The sequence below is a fragment of the Anguilla anguilla genome, chromosome 5 (genome assembly GCF_013347855.1).
Source record: "Anguilla anguilla isolate fAngAng1 chromosome 5, fAngAng1.pri, whole genome shotgun sequence".
In the NCBI taxonomy this organism is placed as follows: domain Eukaryota; kingdom Metazoa; phylum Chordata; class Actinopteri; order Anguilliformes; family Anguillidae; genus Anguilla; species Anguilla anguilla.
Genome location: NC_049205.1, coordinates 59,592,649 through 59,616,572, shown reverse-complemented (window position 1 = coordinate 59,616,572; position 23,924 = coordinate 59,592,649). Strand labels below are relative to the sequence as shown.

General features: G+C 45.4%; 1 protein-coding gene across 1 annotated transcript in view; it reads right to left on the bottom strand.

The window, feature by feature from the left end:
* The window catches only part of LOC118228193 (cyclic nucleotide-gated cation channel beta-1-like), a 39,336-nt gene extending 19,645 nt beyond the window's left edge, over positions 1-19,691 (bottom strand). The window contains exons 1-17 of the mRNA XM_035419530.1: positions 19,244-19,691; positions 17,133-17,233; positions 16,809-16,848; positions 16,256-16,295; positions 15,847-15,949; positions 15,498-15,532; positions 12,691-12,793; positions 11,781-11,831; positions 10,858-10,882; positions 9,437-9,521; positions 8,272-8,387; positions 7,503-7,525; positions 7,352-7,416; positions 5,743-5,815; positions 5,226-5,250; positions 1,384-2,383; positions 1,095-1,226 (exon numbers count right to left, since the gene is read on the bottom strand). Of these exons, the coding sequence (XP_035275421.1) occupies positions 1,095-1,226; positions 1,384-2,383; positions 5,226-5,250; positions 5,743-5,815; positions 7,352-7,416; positions 7,503-7,525; positions 8,272-8,387; positions 9,437-9,521; positions 10,858-10,882; positions 11,781-11,831; positions 12,691-12,793; positions 15,498-15,532; positions 15,847-15,949; positions 16,256-16,295; positions 16,809-16,848; positions 17,133-17,225 (2,009 nt within the window). The 5' untranslated portion in view covers positions 17,226-17,233; positions 19,244-19,691. The remainder of the gene's footprint in view (positions 1-1,094; positions 1,227-1,383; positions 2,384-5,225; positions 5,251-5,742; positions 5,816-7,351; positions 7,417-7,502; positions 7,526-8,271; positions 8,388-9,436; positions 9,522-10,857; positions 10,883-11,780; positions 11,832-12,690; positions 12,794-15,497; positions 15,533-15,846; positions 15,950-16,255; positions 16,296-16,808; positions 16,849-17,132; positions 17,234-19,243) is intronic.
* Positions 19,692-23,924: the final 4,233 nt, after the last annotated feature.

The following is a 23,924-nucleotide window of genomic DNA, read 5'->3' as shown; positions in this document are numbered from 1 at the left end:
CCGTGCAAGTTCCTCTGGACACACCCCAGAGTGGTATAACTGTTTGGTTGTCCTGTCGAGCTGGTTGTGTCAGTGTGTGTGTGTGTGCTGTACATGGTGGGGTTTGTAAATCCAGCTGTGTGCGTGTGTGTGTGTGTATGTGTGTGTGTGTGTGTATGTGTTGCGCAATACGGCACAGTGAAAAGACAGGCCTGCGGACGGAATGCATTTAAATCAGGACATCTGGAGATTTAAGCAGCTGGCAAAGAAAACAGAAGAGTTCTGAGAGAAAAACCACTGGGAGGGGGGGAGGGAAAACAGGAAGTGAGGGCGTGGACAGGAACTTACTCTGGGTCCTCCTCGTTCTCTGCCTCCTGGACACCGGGGCAATCTTTACGAGAACAGACAGCGAGTGGGCCGATTACCTGAGGAGAGCTTTCACCGGCCGATTTGCAGGAGGTCGTTTACCCACAATGCACCACGGCGGCGCCATAGCGACACGTCCTCCACAGCCTGTATTTACGGGGCGGTGCTTACGCCCCTAGGGATCCCCGCTGAGAGCTGTGCCCCATGCTAACGGCGGGGGAGAGGAATGTTCGGCCTGGGCAGGGTTTAACCGTCCCCCTGTGGCCAATCAACCCCAAGGCCCACAGGACCACAGTGTTCACGGGCGTTAGGTTCAGCAAGGCAAGGCACACAACTATCCTCTCCAGGAAGTCGATGACTCAGAACTAGTCTCAATATTTCCCTTAACTTTGACTCCCAATTGCTTTGTGCTTCTGAGCGAGCACAGCTTGGCGAGCTTGCAGGTTTTTGTGGGTTTCCCTTCAACTAGCAGCAAGTTAAGCCATGGAACCAAGGAGTGTGGACTATTTTTTTTCTTTCTTTTTTTGGCAATTAATAACAAATAGTAATCTCTTATGTGTTGAAATATAAAAACTAGCAGACACTACGGCCCTATATGACCAGAGACTGGCACCCCAATATCGGTGGTTTGAAGAGTACCGGTGAGTCTGTACTCTGCTATAAAACCTGAGGACCAGATCTGAGCAGCTTGGGGGGCGAGGGGGGTCGAGGGGGGGGCGAGGACCGTGCGGCTGAGCGGGACGGCTTACTGCTCTCCGGCGTCTCCTTCCCGCTCCCCTCGGCCCGCCTGCTCCTGCCCCAGCTGCCGAATCGCCATCTCCGCGGCCTGTCGCGCCACCCCCTCCGCCAGCCTCGCTGACTCCTCCCGCTCCAGCCGGAGTCTGCCGGGGGGGTCAGAGGTTAAAGGTTAAAGGTGACAAGAGTTGCCAGTCAGAGAGTTCACACAGAAAGTTAAGGGCCACATTTGTATGCACACACAGACCCTGAAGTCAAACATTGAGCAAAAAGAGAAAAAAAAGAGCCTTTTCTTTCGCTCACATCTCCTCCAGCTTTTCTATGGTGACCATCCCAGCCTCCCTCTTCGTCCTGTCCACCATTGGGGTCCATTTCTCGGTCTGCGTCTCTGCGTCCTCCAGCACCTGGGGCAGGGAGCGGGCCCCGTTTGGGGTTTCAGTCTGCGTCTCTCTGTCCTCCATCACCAGGTCCTGGTGTGTCGCGCTCAGTGTTTCTGGCTCTTCTAGCTGTTCCAGCTCTTTCAGTTGTTCTAGCTGCTCTAGCTCTTCTTCCTTGATTTCCTCTAGCTGCTCCACTTGTTCTGACTGTTCTAGCTGCTCTGTTTGCACTGGCTGTTCTAACTGTTCCATTTGCTCTGGCTGTTCTAGCTGCTCAGGCTGTTCTTCTTCCTTGATTTGCTCTAGCTGCTCAGGCTGTTCTAACTGCTCCATTTGCTCTGGCTGTTCTTGTAGATTCTGGTGCTCTGGCTGTTCTTGCTGCTCTGGCTGTGCTTCCTCCATGATTTGCTCTAGCTGCTCTGGCTGTTCTTCCTCTTTGATTTCCTCTAGCTTCTCAGGCTGTTCTAGCTGTTCTTCCTCCTTAGTTTGCTCTAGCTGCTCTGGCTGTTCTTCCTCTTTGATTTCCTCTAGCTTCTCAGGCTCTTCTAGCTGTTCTTCCTCCTTGATTTGTTCTAGCTTCTCAGGCTGTTCTAGCTGTTCTTCCTCCTTAGTTTGCTCTAGCTGCTCTGGCTGTTCTTCCTCCTTAGTTTGCTCTAGCTGCTCTGGCTGTTCTTCCTCTTTGATTTCCTCTAGCTTCTCAGGCTCTTCTAGCTGTTCTTCCTCCTTGATTTGCTCTAGCTGCTCTGGCTGTTCTTCCTCCTTGATTTGTTCTAGCTTCTCAGGCTGTTCTAGCTGCTCTGGCTGTCCAGGCTGCATCCGTTGCTCTGGCTGCTCAACCTGGTCTGGCTGCTCCGGGTGATCCTCGTTCTCCCAGTCCGAGTCCACATCCTCCAGTACCATGGCCACCGGCTCCTGTACAGTACAGACTAGGAGGAGGGGGGGACAGCCAAGGTCCACAGCTCAGCAACACCCAGATTTAACACCAAAGATCAACACCCAAGATGGACCCCTTCATGGAAAACCCAGAAAGGGAGTGTAAAGCTGCAGATTGAGTGGTGTTTGCTCACTGATAAGATTTCTGCTGTACCAGGCGTCTATATCACTCACAATGCTGCCAGGTTGCTTCTCATTATCAGAAGCAAAGGTTATGTAAATCATGAGCCTGAATTACATTTATTTACTCTGTGGACATGTATGCATGTATATGTATTAGTATGCTTAATCCAGAAGAGCAGTTTTATTTTGAATATGTTTGAAATAGTTTGTTTAAAAGTAAACCTTTTAAGGCTCAGGGATGGTAAGTGTATGTGGTTTTGATAATTCGATCAAATTCAAATATCCTTAACCACTAAACCGTTAACATACAGAAATACAGGATATGGAGATGTTTTCAGTGCTACGTTTAGTTTATTGGCTGTTTGCCTAATCACAGCAGAAAATATATCATTACAAAAACTGGAGCTGAAAACACATTAACCCTTTCATGCATGGTGTCCACTACAGTGGACAGGGCTTTCAAAGTCTATTTTTACCTAGCCAAAAACATTTCCGATCTCCAAACGGCTTGATGATATATTCCTTGGACCTTTGCCTAAATTTTTGATATGCTCCATATTGTTGCATTTGTTTGGCTTCTCTAGTTTTGATACATTGAAGGTCAAAATGATGGGTGGAGGTGGAAATATTCAAAGTACCTCAAAAAAGTACCTGAAAACCTTCTATTCCTAGAGAACAGAGCAGGTTAAAAATATATATGCTTGTTAGGTAAGGTGCAAGGAGAACTAGAAGTTATGTTTTAAACCAAAAATACTTTAGTTCTTATACTGTGTACGGAAAACCTGCTATCCACTGGAATATGAATATAAGTTTACTGTGAAACCTGCCATCAAATATGACACTAGTCTCCATAGCAAACAACATGACAATGAGACACACTTTTGGTTAAATTCTTTATTATTAATAATATTGCACTGATTTATATATTTTATCATGTCTGTAATACGTTAGCTGCCCTGACTGTGTTAGTAGTAATAGCCTTGTGCACAAAAACAACTACATATAGAACGAGGTGGAGGAATGTGTATTCAATGAGCACAAATACAAAAAAAAAAAACAGATTTTCAAAGCAGACGTGGGTTACGTATTGTTAATACTTTAACTCTGTGAACACTGGAGAAATTTGAAAACAGTCCTGCAGCCTCTTAAGAATTTTCAACGAAACATGCTGTACACCAAAATGAACAGCCAATTAAAATGGTCAGTAATCAGTAGGAGTTTTAAAGGCTTCTAATTGGTTAAAGTGATACTGAATTAGCCCAGGTCTGGTTGACACACACACTTACAGTACACAGCTCTAGAGGGGCTCTCTGATTTAGAGAGTGATCAGAAACAGAAAGTCAGGAGTGAAAACATCAAAGGCTGTTTTTTTAACCCCTTGAAGAGTAGGTTATTGGGAATGTTCCAAAATTCAAAAGTCAGTGTTCTAGAACTCTTTCTTTGCTTTCAATTGGTAGCCATGATTCTTACATCAGTATTAGAATGTCCAGTCAATAACATTCCAATCACGTTTGTGAGTGTATACCTTAAAGGGTTAAAAGCACACAGGAATTTTTTAAATATTTTTTTTAAAAACTCCATCACCACTTTTTTTTGTTCCTGCAATTCTATGGCTGGGGGAAGGGTTACAGAGCCAGCCAATGAACTTCTATTGATAGCAATCTCACTGACCCTTTACCTTAAGCATTACTGCTGCTTCATAATGTTAACAGCTATAGGAAACCGGCAGGAAGTGAGCTGTCCACACAGAGAGAAAATGTGATGCATTGTGGGTGTGGGAAAGCTGAAAGCTGCCTGATCGCTTGGCTGAGTTGCAATGTGTGTCTGTTCGTCTGTCCGTTAGCAGAAAGCTGCACTCTGTTTGTCTGTCTCACAGACTGTTCATGCTCCTCTACCAGCTTGCTCGACTGCTTGACCAGTCTATACGTGGCTGTCAGTCTGTCTGAATACACCTGTCTTTATCTTTCGCTCTTGACCAGACCACCTGACTGTCAGTCTATGCCTGTGTGTCTGTCTGTCTGTCTGTCTGTCTGTCTGCTCGTCTGTTTGGCTGCTTGCGTAGTCGCATATGCGTCTGTCGGTCAGTGTGTGCGTGCGTGAGTGTGTGTGTGTGTGTGTGTGTGAAAGAATCCTCCTCAGTCTTCATTCTCCTTTTGTTTAAGGGGCTCGCACTGTCCTCCCCCCTGAAACAGAAGGAGAAGAGGAGCTGAGTTAGCTTCATGGCAACAGGGCGGGCCCCTGTCTCTACATCACAGCCTTAAAGTGTGCACGCGCACATGCACTCGCTCTCTACGCTAGCCACAGTCTGAATGGGCCTGCCTTAACTACCGTCTGACTCTGACCAACAGCACCACCTCCTGGGAGAGTAACGTAACTGCAGGTTTGCATGCATGTGGATGTAAAAAAATCACAGCTCAGAGCTACAGCAGCGCAGACTTCCTGTTTGGACAGGATGTGAGGCTCAGATTTCTTTTGCTTGTCTATTTTTGGGGCTGATGGGAGTTTTCATACATACAATGACTACCCTGTGTGCAGCCACTATGATTTCTCTCTTTCTGTTTCTGAGCAATCGGTGGTTTGGAGGGCCAGTCACAGTATTCTAGATTACACGGGTGTGTTCCAGTGCCCACTAAGAGCTTACCGCTGGTTTACCCTCCAGTCTCTTTGTGACAGTGGTAAATATGTCAAGAGGGGAATGAGCATCCAACTTACCATTTTGCACAGTGACAGCGCACTCCTGGACAGCAGCACAGAGAAATGGGACAAATCAGACTGATTCATAAACATTACTGTTCTTTAGCATAGCATGGCTAAAGCTCCCTGATTGTGGCTGAGAATATATATAGTACACATATAGAATCTATGCCAGTGGTCTCCAACCCTGGTCCTGGAGAGCTACAGGGTCTGGTTGGTTTTCATAGTGACTCTGCACTTCATGAATCAATTAGAGCAGTTGATTACAGTTAACTCAACTCACCTGGTGTCTTGGGTCTAAATTGGGTGCTGATTTTAAGGTGAAAACATAAACCAGCAGACCCTGTAGCTCTCCAGGACCAGGGTTGGAGACCACTGATCTATGCACTAGTTATATCTAGTGGGTGTAGCTGATATCTATGGTTGCAGTGTCATCTACTGCAGACCAAGCGTCTGTTTTGAAAATGTACTGAAATATAAAGGGACTCGTGCACATGAGGCCTAGCAGAACTGCGTTAGCGGCGTCTTCACTCACCCCGCCCTCTTTGGTCTTTGTGACGGGCTGCGGTACCATTCGGCCCAGTCCCTGGACTATCCAGCCCACCACACTGCGCAGAGAGAGAGAGAGAGAGAGAGAGAGAGAGAGAGAGAGAGAGAGAGAGAGAGAGACTTCAGACGCAGTAAGCAGACAGAGACCTCTTATTCACTCTCTTCACACGCAGGCTTCATGCCTTTTAGGCCAAGCGTACATTATACAATTTTCACAAAGGGTTCGGATGCCCCCTCACACTTAACGAGGTTCAGATTGTGACAACCAATCAGAAGGCAGTATAGACTATACAAGCTCTTGACCAGATCAGCTAATGTTACAGTTAGTGAAGCACAGAGGGCAAAACGCCATACTGGGCGCACCTCCTGATTGGTCAATGGGATATGAAACACACAATCTGCTCGCACGACCTCTCACACTTGACGAATTCAAGCAGACAATGGCAAAAAAAAATTTTGACGTGTCAAAGAGATTGTCAGGAGAGCCCATCCGGGAGACCAGTCAGATCGGTTTGGAACGGTGTCTCATACTTTGCGTGTTGCGACATTGTGACCCAACGGTTTTCGTACGATTTGGTCTGACAAAAAAAAACACAATCAGGAGACCGCACCCTTATACTGTCTTCATTAACAGTGAGTGTAAGGCAGCACAAAGCAACTTCTCCTGAAAATGACAGACAACCCCTTGCCCAAACCCCAGCCCCATCAATACTAACCAAGCAGTGGCTCTAACCCATACATGTGTTTGCTATGCTTTAGCGTGTGCCAGCTCTTTGTGCTGTGGTTTAAAAGCAGCGATGAAGCACTTGAACTGGCCTGCCTTTTGTGCTATCAATCAGTGTCACTGGTTCAGCTGCTAATGGCCTAAGCCATACAGTAACACATTACATTAGCATACTGAGCTAGTTCATGCTAAGGTTCAGGAAGAACCTGGGACAGGAGTTGGTGTTTTTATCTAAGCTAATGCATTAGCCATATGTTTGAAGCGTAAAGCCTTTTTCAGATTTCCATTGTCTTGAATCAGCCAATAACAAAGCAGCTTGACAGAGCCATGGGCGTGGCTAAACTCAGGGCTGAAATTAGCCTAACATGGCACACTTCCTGTTGTCTGCTCCTCAGTGTGAGGGGCAAATTAAACAGGGCATAGCAGGCAGGCAGGTACAGCGCTACAGGGAGCGTGCGCTTTCAGGCTCTACACAGATCTGCCAGAGTTTCACCACATACTTGGTCTGTGGCTCCAGGCTGTGATGGCAATGCGAAACACAACCAAAGAGGTGATCACTAAACCATACCCGTGTCACCTACATATCAGATGGTTCTACTGGGCACTTGCTGACATGATTTGATGGTCATACAGATATTGTTTAACTTGTGTTGCTGGGTTACAGCACCATGCCAAACAGCGCCCCCTGTCTTTGAGTGAAAGCAGCATTTACTAAGACTTAAAAGTATAAATTCACAGAAAAAAAGGAGAAATATTTGTGTTTAGAAGAAGTGGCTGTTGATATGTGCACATGGGGATTTGTGATGGAGTTAAAAATAAGGTTTGTCTTTGTGTGAAAACACGAAGAGCGCCCCCTGTCTGTGAGTCTTACATTGCGGCCTTGGCATCTATCTCTGCCGGTTTTGGTGGTTCAGGGGGAGGTGAGGGGACTGTGAAAGACAGAGGAAAATGCATACACGCACACACACGCACATATGAGCACACAAACACACACACGCACACAAACATGCACACACACACACGTTAGTATCCATGTTAGACTCAGCTGTAGAACCACACAAAGTCAGAACAAGCTTGGCAGTGCCTCAAGAACAGTGGGGGCATCTACACCCAAACACAGTAATGGACACAAGTTTGTGTCCCAGTCACTATATCTGGGTTAAGATGGTCAGTGTGTGGTTTAAGTTAAGGGTGAGGCTTGGGTTAGGATGGTCAGTGTACTGTTTGATTTAAGGGTGAGGGTTAGGGTGGTCAGTGTGCGGTTTGAGTTAAGGGTCAGGGTTAGGGTTGGGTTACGGTGGTAAGTGTGCGGTCTGAGTTAAGTGTTAGGTTTAGGATTAGGGTGGTCAGTATGCCGTTTGAGTTACGGGTTAGGATTAGGGTGAGGGTGGTCAGTGTGCGGTCTGAGTTAAGGGTTAGGATTAGGATTAGGGTGGTCAGTATGCCGTTTGAGCTACGGGTTAGGATTAGGGTTAGGGTGGTCAGAGTTAAGAGTTAGGTTTAAGGTTAGGGTTAGGGTGGTCAGAGTTAAGAGTTAGGTTTAAGGTTAGGGTTAGGGTGGTCAGAGTTAAGAGTTAGGTTTAAGGTTAGGGTTAGGGTGGTCAGGGTTAGGGTGGTCAGAGTTAGGTTTAAGGTTAGGGTTAGGGTTAGGGTGGTCAGAGTTAAGAGTTAGGTTTAGGGTTAGGGTGGTCAGTATGCCGTTTGAGTTACGGGTTAGGATTAGGGTTAGGGTTAGGGTGGTCAGAGTGCGGTTTGCGTTACGGGTTCAGGGTTCGTTTCAGAGTTCCGGACCTTGCTCTGCTGGAGGCTCGGCCTTGTTGGGCGGGGGCTCCGTGCTGCATTGGGACGGGACCTCTGGGGGCTGGGGCACCACTTTCTCAAAGCCCTGCTTCAGCCAACCCAGCACCCTGCAAAAACCAGACAGACAGGGTCAGAGGGGGGGACAGAAAGACAGACGCAACCACTCACGTACTATATACGCATAACATATGCACTATGTACATTATACACACACATAGTATATACGGGCGTGGCTAAAAGTTGCCCATAGGTAAGAGTGTGTCTGAATGATCCCTGAGATGGAGTGGCGACCTGTCCAAGGTTTATTCCTGCCTCTTACCCAATGCATGCTGGGATGCCCTTGCGACCCCGACCAGGAATAAGCGGGTTAGATAATGAATGGATGGATTCACCAGATAGAGATCCTCTTATCACACTAACCTGACATAAAGCGAAATTGGACTGTATTGGACTGGATTTCCGCACGTTTTTGCACATATACATACAGGTAGGCAGACGGACAGAAACAGATGGATAAAGGCGGTTTAGTGCCCAAAATCTCTGAAGAATAATGAATCTAATTAATTGAGGGGGAAAAAAATCACACGTAGCTTAATTAATAATATTTTAAAACACAGACACAGACTGGGGCACAGAAGCTTTGGATAAAGGATTTCGCAAGAGAACACACCCTCTATGAATATGTGGGGAGTGAACGACTCCAAAATGTGTCATAACAAATGTAGCAAAATACTCCAGAGTTGTGTGTGTAATCTTATCTTCATAGCAATAAAAGTGATAAACTTTATTTGCCGAGCACTTTTCAGGTCACAGGTTCAAAGTGCTTTACAATAACACAATAAAACATCATTAAAAAAAAATACATGCAATAAAACCACACATTTTAAAGAGAGGTGGAGAAGGGTAAAAAAACAAATACGTTTTGTTCACAAGATGGAAAATGAAAAAACTAGGTCAATAAAATCAGTAAAAAAAAGTACTACTGAATAAGAAAATACCATTTAAAAAGATGTCTTTAAAGTTATTGGGATGAGGAGATAGGCCTTTGCAGCCCTTATATGCTCAGGGAGAGAGTTCAAGGTCAGGAGCTGTGCTGAAAGACTTTGTTTTGTAGGGGAGGTGCAGGGTGGGGGTAGAGAAACAATGGGACACACACCTGGGGGGAAAGCTGGTGTCCTCTTCAGGGGGCTCCACCTCCGATACCACCTCCACCACGGGGATGTGGGGGAGGGGCTCCGCGTCTGGGGGGCACAGGGCAACCCGGTGAGCACTAGGGCCGCACGGTTAGCACGGGGCAACCCGACGAGCGTTCAACACTGAGAACGTCAGCAGAGATCTATTTTCCCTCCCTTTTCACCCTGTTACTGTTGAAACATTTCAAATCCAAGCTTCTGTTTTTTCTGGGAAACGGTATCGATTTAATTAAGAAGCGGAATTTAAAAGGAGAGTGTTTTCACCGAGGATCGTACGAAGCGTATTTGTCAAAATGTACGACGCATTCACGTTCTATAAATTAAACTATAATACCTCCGAATGTCAATAACTTAGATTACACATCCTGCAATTCCAATTCAGGCTCAGCTCTGCATCCTTGAGGATTTTTCTTTCCATTTAAATTTCAGTTCAGATTTATGTATCGATTTGGAATCAGTTCCAAAATGATGAATTGACCCCCCCCCCCCCTCCCCGGCGCTAGCACAAGCTAACGTTCGGCTAGCTGAACGCACGTCTGGGCTGCTGCTTAGAGCCACACTGTTCCCATAAAGGACTCTACCGTGCGAATGATTCATATCCACCACAGACGGCACACAGTCACACACCCAGAACAGAGCCTCGGTTTACCTGCATAATCAAAATCCTGCTGTGTCCCCACTCTAAGGCTCAGTGCAGTACACTCTTAGGGAGTTATGTGTACATGCTGTGACACTAAATAAGATAACTGTGTGTGCCTGAGGCAGGGGTTAGAACACTGAGAACCCACACAGCCTGCAAGTCTCTGATTGGTCAATTCAATTTGAGTGCCACTTACCAAAAGCAAAAAAAAAAAAAAAAAAAAACATTTGTGGACACACTGCCAGATATGTACAAGAACAGAAAGTCTGGGGAAAATAGTATAGGTGATATAAAGTTTAAGTGCTTTTACATAATACAATTATGTTAAATGACACAGCGGTGAAAATATTTTCAAAAATAATACTCATTACATTTTTATTGGTTGTTCCTTGTAGTGCAGGTTTCAGTATAGAAGAATATGTGATTATATGTGATTAGACTCATGTCCCTTACAGAGAACGGAGATTAATCATCAGCACTTAAGAGGATAGTGCCCACTTGGATTCAAATTCTACGTGGGCTACATGTGTCATACCCCTGGCCAAGCCTTCCACTTTCAATAATATGACTCAGCAATCAAACTATGCTAAAATGCCAATTTACCAATATTAAATCAGTGGCAAGATGTTGAACAACACCAGTAAGCGCAATAAACTGCCCAGAAAAAAAGCCATGTACTCTAATGTCGTGCACATGCACACAATGTGCAACTGATGTTCAGAAGGTCTTTATTATAAAACTTACCTGGCATTTCTTTTGCCTCAAATACCTGCGGAAGCAAACCAACATATCAGGAAGTCAACAAGCTGTGGCTCTTCAGCATAATCAGTTGTAACTGACTGAACTACTGTTAAATGTTAGCCTTCACATTATATGACTGTGTGGTCATCACTGCAGCCCGATCACTCAACATGCATGCAAACGCAGTACATTTTCTGTGTCCGTGATTGATGCTGAACATAACTATGAGCGCAGTGTGTTGATTCCCTCACCCACCCACCCCCCCCACCCCCCCCCCCCGCCATTTACTGTTCTTTTTGGAACCCTAGAACCTGGTCCATTAACTTTGGGGACTCTGATCTCAAACTGTCTCTCCTCCAGATATCAATCTAAATCTATTGTTAAGTAATGTTTTATTAGTAGTATTTTTTTCCCCCAAGAGATATGTCCTTGAGTTTTAGATGCTGTGCACATAAATGTTTAGACTTTTATGGCTCATTTGTGAGGGTAAACTTCAACAAAAACTTCCGAGAGGAACACTGACAGTGCCTGATTATTTGTCTGTCCTGCAGGACGTATTTTGGTAAGGGGGAACGCACACAGCAGGGGGGAAGGGTGTTGGCCGTTAATTCCCAACCCAGAGTTGGTTAACGTTAGCGCCCGTTTGCGTAACACCTCCGTACTTACAGGTGTACTGGCCTCTGTCTTACTCTCCGTATCCTTGCGGACCTCTGAAATCTAAACGAGAACGGAATTAAACTCCGACGGCATAACAATAAAAATTTAAATCAAGAAATAAATTCGGGGAAACCTTTATTTATTTCTGAATGAGTTAGCATTGCCGCGTAGGCAACTCATTCCAAAAGCGCGAGGTGCCGTAAAATGGAAGCGCTGGAGACGCGTATTAAGCACGCTAGCGCCCGTTTGCGTAACTCCTCCGTACTTACAGGTGCACTGGCCTCTGTCTTACTCTCCGTGTCCTTGCGGACCTCTGAAATCTAAACGAGAACGGAATTAAACTCCGACGGCATTACAATAAAAATTTAAATCTAGAAATAAATTCGGGGAAACCTTTATTTATTTCTGAATGAGTTAGCATTGCCGCGTAGGCAACTCATTCCAAAAGCGCGAGGTGCCGTAAAATGGAAGCGCTGGAAACGCGTATTAAGCACGCAGAAGCACACGCATTAAGCGAGCTAAATTCAGATATGCACGTGCGATGAATACGAAAACGGGAAATGGTATAGCGCAAGCAGGCGATTGGCGGGAGCAGCGTCTTTGGGAAAGGCAAACAGCGTGCGATGTCCTACTGCAGGCCAGAGTGACAGAACAGCCACACGTGGTGTAAAGCACCTATACACACAGGTAATCAAATGACACTAGCCTCCAGCATACTCAACAGCTCAAAACGACTGCTACGCTGAAAATGATTATTTTCAGTTTTTATGTTTTTAATAAATACCTTATTTTAAACCTGTACAACTACCTTTCTAACTCTAAAACTAAATGCTGTTATTGAAACTTTTATAATGAGTGACATCAACCTTTTACTTCAGGAGACTGGGTTGCTGTCATTTTCTTTCAAGAATAATTATTTTCAGCAAATCCAAGCCTACTGCTTTAAACAGATGTAGGAATGTATAATATAGTAACAGTTAATAATAAATGTTCTTTATTTATTTGCTACTAACTTTGGCTAACTACAAAATAAGTTCTAGCAGCAAGACATGTACATGCATTTTTAGAATATAACTACCATCTACCTGACTTAAATGGACAGAGCATGCCCAATAATCAAATGAACACACACAATCTAACGGCCTTTTACTCCAATCACAGACGTCACTTCTGTCTCACCTCTGTTGTTTCTTCGACGTCAGGAGGATCCTTGGACGATTCTAGAAAAGGAACTACTTTGGCCAATCCCTGCGCGATCCAGCCAACGACGCCAGGGCCTTGCCTATGGATATAACCAATTGGATGAGTCTACAGCCTTGCCAAACCTTCGCTTCCAAATTTCTAGGCGCAGTGCTGTTTAAAAGCACTAGAGGGCAGCAGATGCAAAACTAAGCAGAAACTCTCCGGCAGTTGCAACAGCAGCAAGCAGCATTCATGTTGACAGTTGATGGATAAGGCTGTACTTTTTCCAGTGAGCTAAATTTGTGCAATCCAGTGTTGTCTTGAGAAAAAAATCCTGCTGGATGGTTTGTGTAGGCTGGGGGTCTCCAATCTTATCCGAAAAAGGGACGGTGTGGGTGCAGGTTTTTGTTTTAGCCCAGCACTAAGAAACCTGACTCTACTTATCAAGGTCTTGATTGAAAAACATGATTCGTTAATTAGCTGAATCAAGTATCACAGTGCTGGGCTAAAACAAAAACCTGCACCCATACCGGTTCTTTCCGGATAAGACTGGACACCCTTGATGTCGGGTATCTTGCCTGCGCACGCATCGCATTAGTTTAACACAAATATTAAATATATTTGTTCTTTAGATGTGTCTCGTTGTCGTATGAAAGTGAGAATACAAGGCTTCTGTACTGTATGCTGTAATTTTGTGCTTACTGTTGTTTTCCTTTACAGCCAGTAGGTGGAGCAATTTAGTCATTTTTTTCAATTTTCAATTGATTTTCTGCTTTCCAATTGAGGTACAAAATGTGATTGGTTTTTATGATGCTGCAATTGCATACTCAACACTTTAAAAACTTTCCAAAACCTAAAAAAATTAATTGTAAAAAAAAAAAAATGTAATTTGGTTCACTATGCAACAGTTTTTTTAAGCGCAGTTCCCTGATTTGTCTGCCATGTAGCTGCATCTATTCTCTGTACAAACAAACATCAAGTTGTCCTGTGCTAAGTGAGGTGGCCCTCCATATACTGGGTTGATCTGAGGCCCCAGAGGAGAGGCCCCCCCCCCCCCACCTCCCACCCCCCACCACATTCCTACAGTGGAGATGGTATTAGAAGTGGGGGTCCAGCAGTTTGCTTCCCCAGGTTTATCTGTGCCATACAGAGAGATCACCTGATGTATAACCAAATGCATTCCTTTATAGTGCATAAGAATAGCGCAAGTGTAACTAATAGCGACTCTGAGTTATTATTTCTGCAATCAGAGAAGCTTGTGCTCTTTGCGTAGCATTACAAAGAGCCTCTTTGGCCCTGAATTAAAGTGCTTAAGCATAAGCCAAAAAGCCTAAGAGTGCTGCACATCTACTCACTCTTCCACAGGCGTACAGCTGTCCGTCACACAAGAGAGAAATAACACAACACACGTCAATCACCCCGAGAGCAAAACCCTCCCCAGGAATAACACAGGCACAGGCAAGGCACAGCGTGCGCAGGCAAGATACCTGACTCATTAGCCTGCCCTTTGAAGAGTAGGTTTTTTTGGAATGTTTTTTTTTTTTTCTTTAAAACTCTATGCCAGTGTTCTAGAACTCCATTGCTTTCAGTTCCCAGTAGTGACTGTTACATCAGCATTAGAATGTCCAGCTAAAAACATTCTAATCACATATTGTTGATCTCACTCCTTAAAGGTGGAGTGCGTGATAGGGTCAGATGTGTGACAGGGTCTTAACAGGAGGGGGGGGGTTGGAACAGGGCTGCATGTTTGTGCTTGGGAAGTTAACCCAGATAACCTCAAACTATGCAAGCCTAACCAGGGCCATAGAAGTCAGAGACCAATAAGACCGTGACCACTGTTGAACCCTAATGGTCCGGGGGAGATCTGACCTTGATCACACCTGAACCCCCCCCCCCCCCCCCGGGGCTGTGATGTACTGACTAATCGTCCCTCTCTATTTCCATCAGAGTGAATGAGTCATTCAGGAAGACCAATATAGGCGCTTCCCAGCAGCATACCTGTTTATCTAACGATAAGCACCTGTGCCTTTCAGTCCACAGACCTTCACAACCCATGAAATATCAATCAACATGAGCTTAGCAAACCCACTCTTAGAGAAAAGGGAGATTTTGTGGGAAAAAACCCCCAAAGCAATTGTTGTGCGGTGCATGTCTTCTTAGTGAGATCACTACCGTCCTTAAATTTAAACCACACTGACAGACTCCGACCGCTATTTAGGGTTCGAGTCTCAGAGATGTAGTTCACCGTCCTGCATGCACCATGTGTTCACGCCACAAGGACCTGAGAAGATTAAAGTCAATGCTATCTTAATGACCAGGTTGTGGAGCAGATTTTTAAAGTTACTGAACAGACTGAACATCCCACTCAGAGCTGACCTGGGTCAAATGTCTACTTGAAATACTTTAACTCTTTGGATGTCAGTAAAACACTCCCTCAGATCCCTGGGAATTTTTTCCAAGGCATTACTGACCAAAACGTACATGAAAGAAGAACAAATTGGTGAAAATGTGAAGTTTATTTTCACAGTGTCTGGAGGTTTTTGTGTCTAAAGTATTTCAATTAATTATTGGACCCAAGTGTGACTCAGACTGACTGTCATGTCTCCCTGTCATACTGTCTTTGTATGTTAGACAGATGGTCGGATGAGACAAAATTCTCACTTTCACTGTTTAATTAGGAGTGCCTTTGATGTAATCAGTAGTTTTAGAGCATGACGTTCTTTGAGTGTGTGTCCTCCATATACAAATAAGAGGGAGAGGCCATGTTTGATCAGGTCGTTCTACGACTACGATGTCGACGTTACCTGGTGTCCACGGCATTCTCCTCCTTTTTGGTTTTCTAGAGGGAAGGAAACAGGAAGTTGCACAGAATCGCATGTGTGATACACAAAGGTCAAATGTCAGGTTTGATCAGGGGTGGAAGCATCTGTTGACACTGCATTTTGAGCAGATGCGCAACAATGAATTAAACATGGCCGCAAACTCTGAATCAAAATAGCTTATTGTCTGTTAAATACAGTATATAATGAGACATTTTCATAACAGAGAAAAACACATGGACAGTGGAAATATAACCAAGTAAAATCCTCTTATTTTATGGCTGGACAGTAAAATGTTTGGGTGTCTCTGGGATATTCGTCACATTGCGAGTACCTCCGGTTCAGGGTTGGCCCTGTCGAGTTTTGGGGTGCCCACAGGCTGGGGCAGGGCATTGATGAATCCATGGGAGATCCAGGTGAGCACACCAGTCTGGTTTCTGAGAGAGTGAGAGGGTGGAAGGGTGGGGAGAGAGAAATAGAGCCGTCAGAATTAAAACCCATTATTCCACTGTTTTTAATGTGATTGTGCCACGGAAATAAAATTAATACATAACACAGCACAATTTAGAACATCCCTGAAGCTTTGAGACTGAAGGTCCTAATAACCTTAATAACAGAATCAAAGAGAGAGAAGACCAGGGAAATGCATTGCCACTTCACACACACTGAGCCACACCAATAAACACTACCATCTCTCTCTTGCTCTCTCTCTCTCTCACACACACACACACACAAACACCTACCCTGTTTCTGTGGCTCTTTCCTCTGTCTTGGCCTTAAGTTCTGTCAAAACACAAAAACATGAAGAAGCAAGGTGAATGACATCATCAGTGGCTCTGTAGCTAAACCTTGCCTCCCACCAGCCCAATTAACCCCACACTGACCCCCACACTACTGACTATGTCTTGTCTACTGATGATCATATTGTACCTCTAATGTTACACTGCACGTACTTCCTAGCAGACATGTAACTTTCCCACAACATTACAGCAACATTCTGGCATGTGCACAATTAGACATCAGCATAATGCTGAAGCATATGCCCCCTGTCCAGACACAGGAAAAGTACACCTTTTTTTTTTGCTGCAGCAATTTTATACAGTCCAGCTTACCACAGGCGCACCATTTATTTTGAGCATTATGGCCCTCAAAAAGTCTGTGCATGGCCCTGGCAACAGTGCAGAACAGTTTGGTTGCTAAGCGTTGGCTGAGAATGCAGTGGCTAAGAAGAATTGCCATGGGCCCTGCTTCAGGGTTCGGGGTTCAGGAGGTTTTATCATATTTAAAAATCCTCACCTTCTTTCTTTACTTCCTGTTTTACTGTCACTGTTGTATTCTGCAGAGGAACAAAACAGGGAGTTTTTTGACAGATGGAATTTAAAAAAATAACGACAGAAATCATATTGTAATATCAGCCAGCAGAGTCACACAGGGATATGCACGAATACACATTTACAAAAATGTGTGTACATTGTGTGTGTGCGCGCACATGTGCCAATTTCTACCGGCCACACACGCATGAACACACACATTCACAGATGCAAAAACACACACACAAAATCTCTCTCTACCTCACATACGCATGAACACACACACGCACACATACATACACACACTTACTGGAGCAGGAGCCGGGGCGTTGGGCTTCTCCTCTCCGAGTTTTGCTGGGGGTTCAGGGGGCTGGGGAACCACTTTCACCACCCAGCTAAACATCCTAGAGGCTGGCAGCACAGAAGGGGTGGGGTGGGGGGGGGTCACCACGGCAACCAGATAATGCTAGGCTAGCCACAGAACGTCATAGCATCAATAACAATCAATAACACTGCACTGACAGATCCAGTGCGTTACAGGTGTTTCTCCTCTTAAACGATTAAACCTCCCCACTCACTGACACATTCCACTGGGCTGATGGGTAGCTGGTCTGTTGAAAGCCAGAGAGGGAGGTGATAAAAGGGGAAAATAGATCTGCTGGTTTGGAGCGATATGAAGGCCACATTTACACGTTCCTGGATGAGCCCATTCTCAGCCCACACAATGTAAATGCTGACATTTCAGACGACATTTGAAAGTTTCAAATATCGTTGGCATTTTCAAATTGTTAATTTCAAGCAATCATTTCAAACAAACAGACGGTTTTATGAACCATTTTCCAATTTCTTAAGTGGTCCAGCTTTCAATAGATAAGGTACACTGGACGGCAGTAGAAATGGTAGGATATGTAGGCCTATATTGGGGGGGGATTACCCTCGCTGCCATCACAAGCCAACTTGTCCCTCGCACTTAGTGGGCCAAAGACTTTGACCTTAATCTTGTCGGGACAGTTTTGGTGGCTGAAAATACATGTATCATCTTCACCCCAGTTTCCCCATGTAATACTGCCAGGCTGAGGATATAGGCCTATACAGAACAAAAAAAACCACCCATATCATCTTCGGTAAAGAGAGTCAAGTGATTTTATTGCAAAACTGAACACCGCAAGTGGGGCGACCTGTTGAAAAGCTTTTTGAGCTGTTAGCAGTAAATAGACTGTAAAAAAATTCCCTCACGTCAGCTGCACGTATGTGGCCAAAAACAAAACCCCCAACCAACACGCCGGTGGCCCTGTCTACCACAAATATTTTATGACCGCAGTTCAAAAAAATAAATTCGCTCGAGCCTTTAGTGCCGTTAGCATTTCTGTCAAGTTATTACTAGGCTCACATCCTGGCTTATTTTGGTCCTAGCCGGAAACTGGTTTCAGCAAGCGGGTTGACGAAGCCAAAATGTGTCAAAAAAAAACGCTTCCTTTGGTCACCGTGGAAACATCCTGACAAACTCTTTCTGAGCAGGTGTGGGCAAGGCTGATACAGCCCACACAGCATCAGAGCAAAGTTGCGCTGCTTCGTACACATTAAAAAAAAAAACCGTAAAACATTCAACATTAAGATAAATTAAGATATGAAAATTACCGTATGCCTCACTTCCTCCCGCCTACAATTCATCGGGGAGAAAATAATGTTTTAAAAAACTTTATCAAAGTCTACAGGGGAGTGTGTGGGCTACATCGGACACACAACAGCTGGCTTCAGAATCAGGCTGCGGCATTCCGAATTAACACCGTCACCGTAACACCGAAATGTTCAGGGTTAAGCACTTGGCTGAGCTTACATGCAACGACGACGTATATTCCATCAGAATGAAATATTTTATATCAGGGCCGGTTTAAAACGAGGAATTTCACTTTGCACTTCCACTGACACTGACCCCCTCACCAAGTAACTATGGCGTGCTGAACGGTATTGAACATAACGATAATATACGCAGCAGGACAGCACATTCATTGAGTTCACCCTCTCTTCGCCTTTCTCCATATGTCCCCCTTTCGCTCTCCTCTCACACGCACACAGCTGCATCAGCACACACGAGACTTTTTATCATTGCAAAACTGGTCCTCAACCCCACTTGGATATATTCCAACATTTCCTCCGCCCCTCCATTTTAATTTTCACCCTTGACCAGAAACATTTAAAGGCCCTGTCACCACTCAAAACCTCACCTTCCCACGAAACCACCTGCAGCAATCCGCCCCCAGTACCAAACCACAGTCTACATTTGTCATTTCCCTCCTACTCTACCTGACAACGACCACAATCTTATTTCTGAACACCACGGTATCAGTTTCGCCCGTAACTTCCGAGAAGTTCCGTGCGAAACTTGCTTCGGACAGGTGGGAAACGGAAAATGGCGTTTACCTGCACACTCAGCAGCAGTCCCGCATCCCAGAGATAGGGTCTCGATTCCCGCTGTGGGGAAAGCAGCTATCTGTGCGGATTAGGCAGGGCTAAATCCTGGCTAACGAGATTAGCATCTGAAGGACAGCGCTGATGGGGGTTAGGGTTAGCGCTGGGGAGGCGCGGCGGCTCAATTTAGCCCCAGAGATTCGCACGGCTGTGGGTTTAGCTCCAAGGAACAGACCCTTTCTGTTACCTGCCGACTGAGGGTCTGAGTTGAAGCACATGCCTCGGTTACTGCAGGCCGAGTGTTAATGAAATTCTGAAACTAGCCTCCTACCACTTCTGCTATTACTACTGGCCTGCTATTAATGCTACAGGTATAGCGGTGGCTATCTCTATACGTAATTGCATGAACGCTTCTAGGGACTCCTGTTACTGAAAAAAGTAGCACGCATTCTACGGTGGTTTTGGGCCCTCCGACTACTGAGCCTGCGCCCAACATGCCTGTTTAGTAATCCATGCTTGCACAATAATGATAATGAGCTGACTTGTAATAATAATAATTGAAATCATAATAATAATCATAATGATTATAATATATGACAATATATAATAATATGATGACAAACTACTGTTGGTGCCTCTCGCCTACTGAGGGAGACCATTCATGTAGTTACTTCTATGATATTTTCTAATACTTCTATCACAACACATTCGTGCTATAGATTTAGCAGTCTTGAAGGTTCTTGAAGAGAATAAGTAAAGAGAATTGTTTATTTGTTTATTTTTTAAATAAGATCCCCATAAAGGAATCCTACTATTCTATAGGTTGCAGATCAGTTCCATCTTATTTTCACACCGGTCTCTATGCTACCTGTGTTATACAGGAGCACCTGCCATACAGTAATAATACAGCCGTGAACCAGATATGAAAGTAGCTCAAATCAATCTGCTTCCTTTCTCACTCTTCCAGCCATAAATATATATCTGGTCAAAACGAGAGAAAAACAGGTTTATATTTTTCTTCTCACCCCCCCACCCCCCCCAACCCCCACGCTCCCCCGGCCCTTATCCAGGGAGGGTGGAGTAATGACCCGATGGTCCCAAAACACCTTTTAAACAGACCCATGCCGTGTCTCACACATACTTCTTTAAGGTGGCCAACCCCACAGCACTGTGCTGACACATGGAAGCAATATGGGTCGTCGCGGTTACGGGACCCCTTTGAAGTCCCCCTGCGTGTGTGCGGTGACCCCTGACCCCACCCCCCCCCCCCCCCCCCCCGTCTCCACGGCCTGGAGTCACAGGTGCCCTGAGTGGCCTGGTGGGATGGCAGGGACCTGGAAACAGACCCTGGGACAGAAACACACTCTCACCCCCCCCCCCCCCCCGCCCCCCCCCCCCCCCACGTACACACTTATCTGTCTGTCTGTCTCTCTTTAATCCCCAAGGAGAAAGAGGGGAAAAGAAAAGAGGACAAGATTCTGTCTTTCCTTTCTCTCTATCTCTCCCTGTCCATCTGTCACTTTATCTGTCCCACTTTGGATTCAATCTAAATGCTTTATTGCAGTGACTGATGTTCCTGCAATCAATTCCTATTGATTCCTGGTATGAAAGATAACAGCTACGAGGAAAGAATTAAGATGCTTAATCTCTTCAAGCTCAGTGAAAGGAGACTTTTTAAGAAATTTTTACATTCATAAAGGGGATCAACAAAGTGAATAAGAGATTCTTCATGTTGAGTTCTGCTAGAAGAATGAGGGTACATAAATGGAAATAAGCAAAAGGTAAATTCCGTACAGAAATCAGGAAGAAGTGGTCAATGTGTGAAATTAGCCTGCCAGTCACGTAGTAGAGGCAGAAACACTGTGGATTTTCGAGACCAGGTGTGAAATGATGTTAGATACTATTTAGTCTGTAGGTATTCAGAGCACTAGGTACAATTTAGTCAGGAAATTGGCACGCGTTCTTGGGCCTGTTCTCATCATAATGTGTTGTTATGTTATGTTAGTATATCTTGCTGAAACTTTATTTGTCCCAACAACTTCATTGTTATGACAGTTAAAAGAACAATTATAAGAAAAGCTAAAATAATGATAATAGAGAAGTGGTATCGCTCTCTCTCCCTCTCTCTCTCTCTCTCTCTCTCTCTCTCTCTCTCTCTCTCGCTCCCTTTCATTACTTATCCCTCACCGCTCTACCTTCTCTTCCTCTCACCTGCTGCACCTTTCTCATCTTCCTTCTGCTCTGTCCTTCCCTCTTCTACACTTTCTCCCTCAATCCCTCCATTATTCCTCAACCCATCCTGCTCTCCACCTCCTTCTCCAGCACCTCTCCTCCGTCTTCCCTCTGTTCTCCCCCCCCCCCCCCCCCCGCCCTGGCTCCCTACTCTCTCCTCTTCTTCCTCTTCTCTCTGTGACCAACTGACAAATTTAAAGAGACTCAAACAGACGTCATCATTGTGACAGGAGTCATTCTGTGCTGCCGAGGCATTATAGGATTAAGAACTGAGAAAGAGCAAAAAAAAAAAGATAGAAAGAGGTAGAGTGTGATGGGTTTGGAGGGTGGGACCCAGCCTGCTACATCCTCCCTTTTGTCCTCCCTCTTCTCTCTTTTATTCCCCCTCTTCCTCTCCCTCCCTCCCTTCTCCCCCCAGTCTCTCCAGCAGTGGTCATACGGTGAGTCGCCCCAGTGATGTCATGCGGCTGTGCCTGTATAAAGGTGTCCTTCGGGTAACTGTAGTTAATCTTAGGAAAAGTTAGCGCTCTATATTTGGCTGCAGACTTGGCACTTTAATAGACTTCAAGGCACTTCGGCTGAGTTTATACCATGGCTGGTATTAAGATTAAGATTAAGGGTACAAATTATACACACTTAAACACACACACACGCACACACACACACTCTTTCACAAACACACACACACACACACTTTAAACTCTCTCTCTCCTCTCTCTCTCTCTCTTTCTCTCTCTCTCTTCCTCCCTCCCTCTCTCTCTCTCTCTCTCTCTCACACACACACACACATAGACACATACATGCTCTCTATCTCTCTCTCATTCACACACAAAGACCAAAGATGTACACAACCAGACTCGTGCAGACACGCAAATGCAAATACACACACACACAGGCACACACAGACAAACGCAGACACACACGCACACACACACAGACAGATAAGTGAGCACGCACACAATCTCATATATCCATCCATATGAGTGATGCGTGGTAAAACCACCTGGTAGCTCTGGAGAACCGTATGCCCCTGGGGTTGATATATGGAGGTAACCATGGCAAAGAGTTTTAACATCATTCTGGGTTGAAATGCGGCATCCGTACAGTTGCTTTTATCTTTTATAAATATTTAATATTTCCATTGCCCTCTGCCTGAACTTAACAGCTGGAAATGTCGGAGAAACGCAACTCCCAACGGGCTATTCCCATTTGGTATGAGAACTAAGCGTGGGGGAACCCGGAATATGGGGCACGTCGTTTTATTTTTCCCGGAGGGAGCAGTTGCCCTGCGACACCTTTTTGGAGTAAAAAGCACAGTGAAATAACAGACTGCAATAACAGAACAACAGCGCAAGGCAAACGTTGGGCCAGCTGTTTAAACACACCTGTGGTGGCCCGCAAAAACCGACGCGACCAATACAAAATGAAAACACTTTAACTAAACACACTAAAGAAACTTTAACACTTTGGCCTCCGACCACACCCTCTGCCCTACTTCCCCAAACCCCCCCCCCCCCTTACCTGAGCTGGTGAGCTGGTTCTCAGGACACCTGAAATGACAGGCCGAGCTAAAGCTCTTAGCTGGGGAGAGATTATTAGCTAACGAGGATAATTCCCCTGTCAGCAGAAGAGGGGATTGAGGATCTGTTAGTCATAGCCCCCCCCCTCCCCCAAACTCCAGTGCCAAAATTCAGCTCCGTCCCTCCGCCCGAATGCAGAGGGGGAACAGGCACGTACCTTCACCTCACCCCCTCCCCCCACCCTCCACCTGAACCTCCTCCTTTGTATAGCCTTTCAGTCCTATTCACATTTGAGGCTAATCTCATCCTCTCCATTACTCCTGTCTATTGCTGTCGTGTGGCTGTCACAATAAACACTGCGACTATTCCTGTTTACAAACAGCTATGCTATTTTAAAGGACAACTAAATTGAATGATTAATTGATTGACCGACTGATTGCTTGACGGAGTGATGGATTGATTGGCTCTCCTGGAGGCTTGGTGCTTTGGTTCACTGATCCAGGGAGACCCCCCCCCCCACACCTTGGTGTCAGGGAAGAAGAAGCTGTGACATGACGCTTTTGGGTTTTTCGCTGACAGACCTGAGACCGGGACGTCCCGCTGTCTTATCTTCCCTGCCCCTGGGGTGGGGGGGGGGGGGTTCAAGGTGGGGGGCGCTGAAGTGGGCCAGCTGGAACTGGTCCAAACAGGCTGAGGTTTAGAGACATAACTTCTGAGACGACATGTCGTGAACACTGAGGGATGCTGGGAAATGTATAGAGAACAGGCCATGAAATAGCATGGAACACGCACGGGGTGTGCTCTTATTGTGTGTGTGTGTGTGTGTGTGTGCGTGTGTGTGCATGTGCACACGTGTATGAGTTTGTGTGCGCACGCACTTTTGCTCAGAACTCTTAAATTGGAAGCTTCAACACAAACCAACGGTTATCTTAAAATGGCCA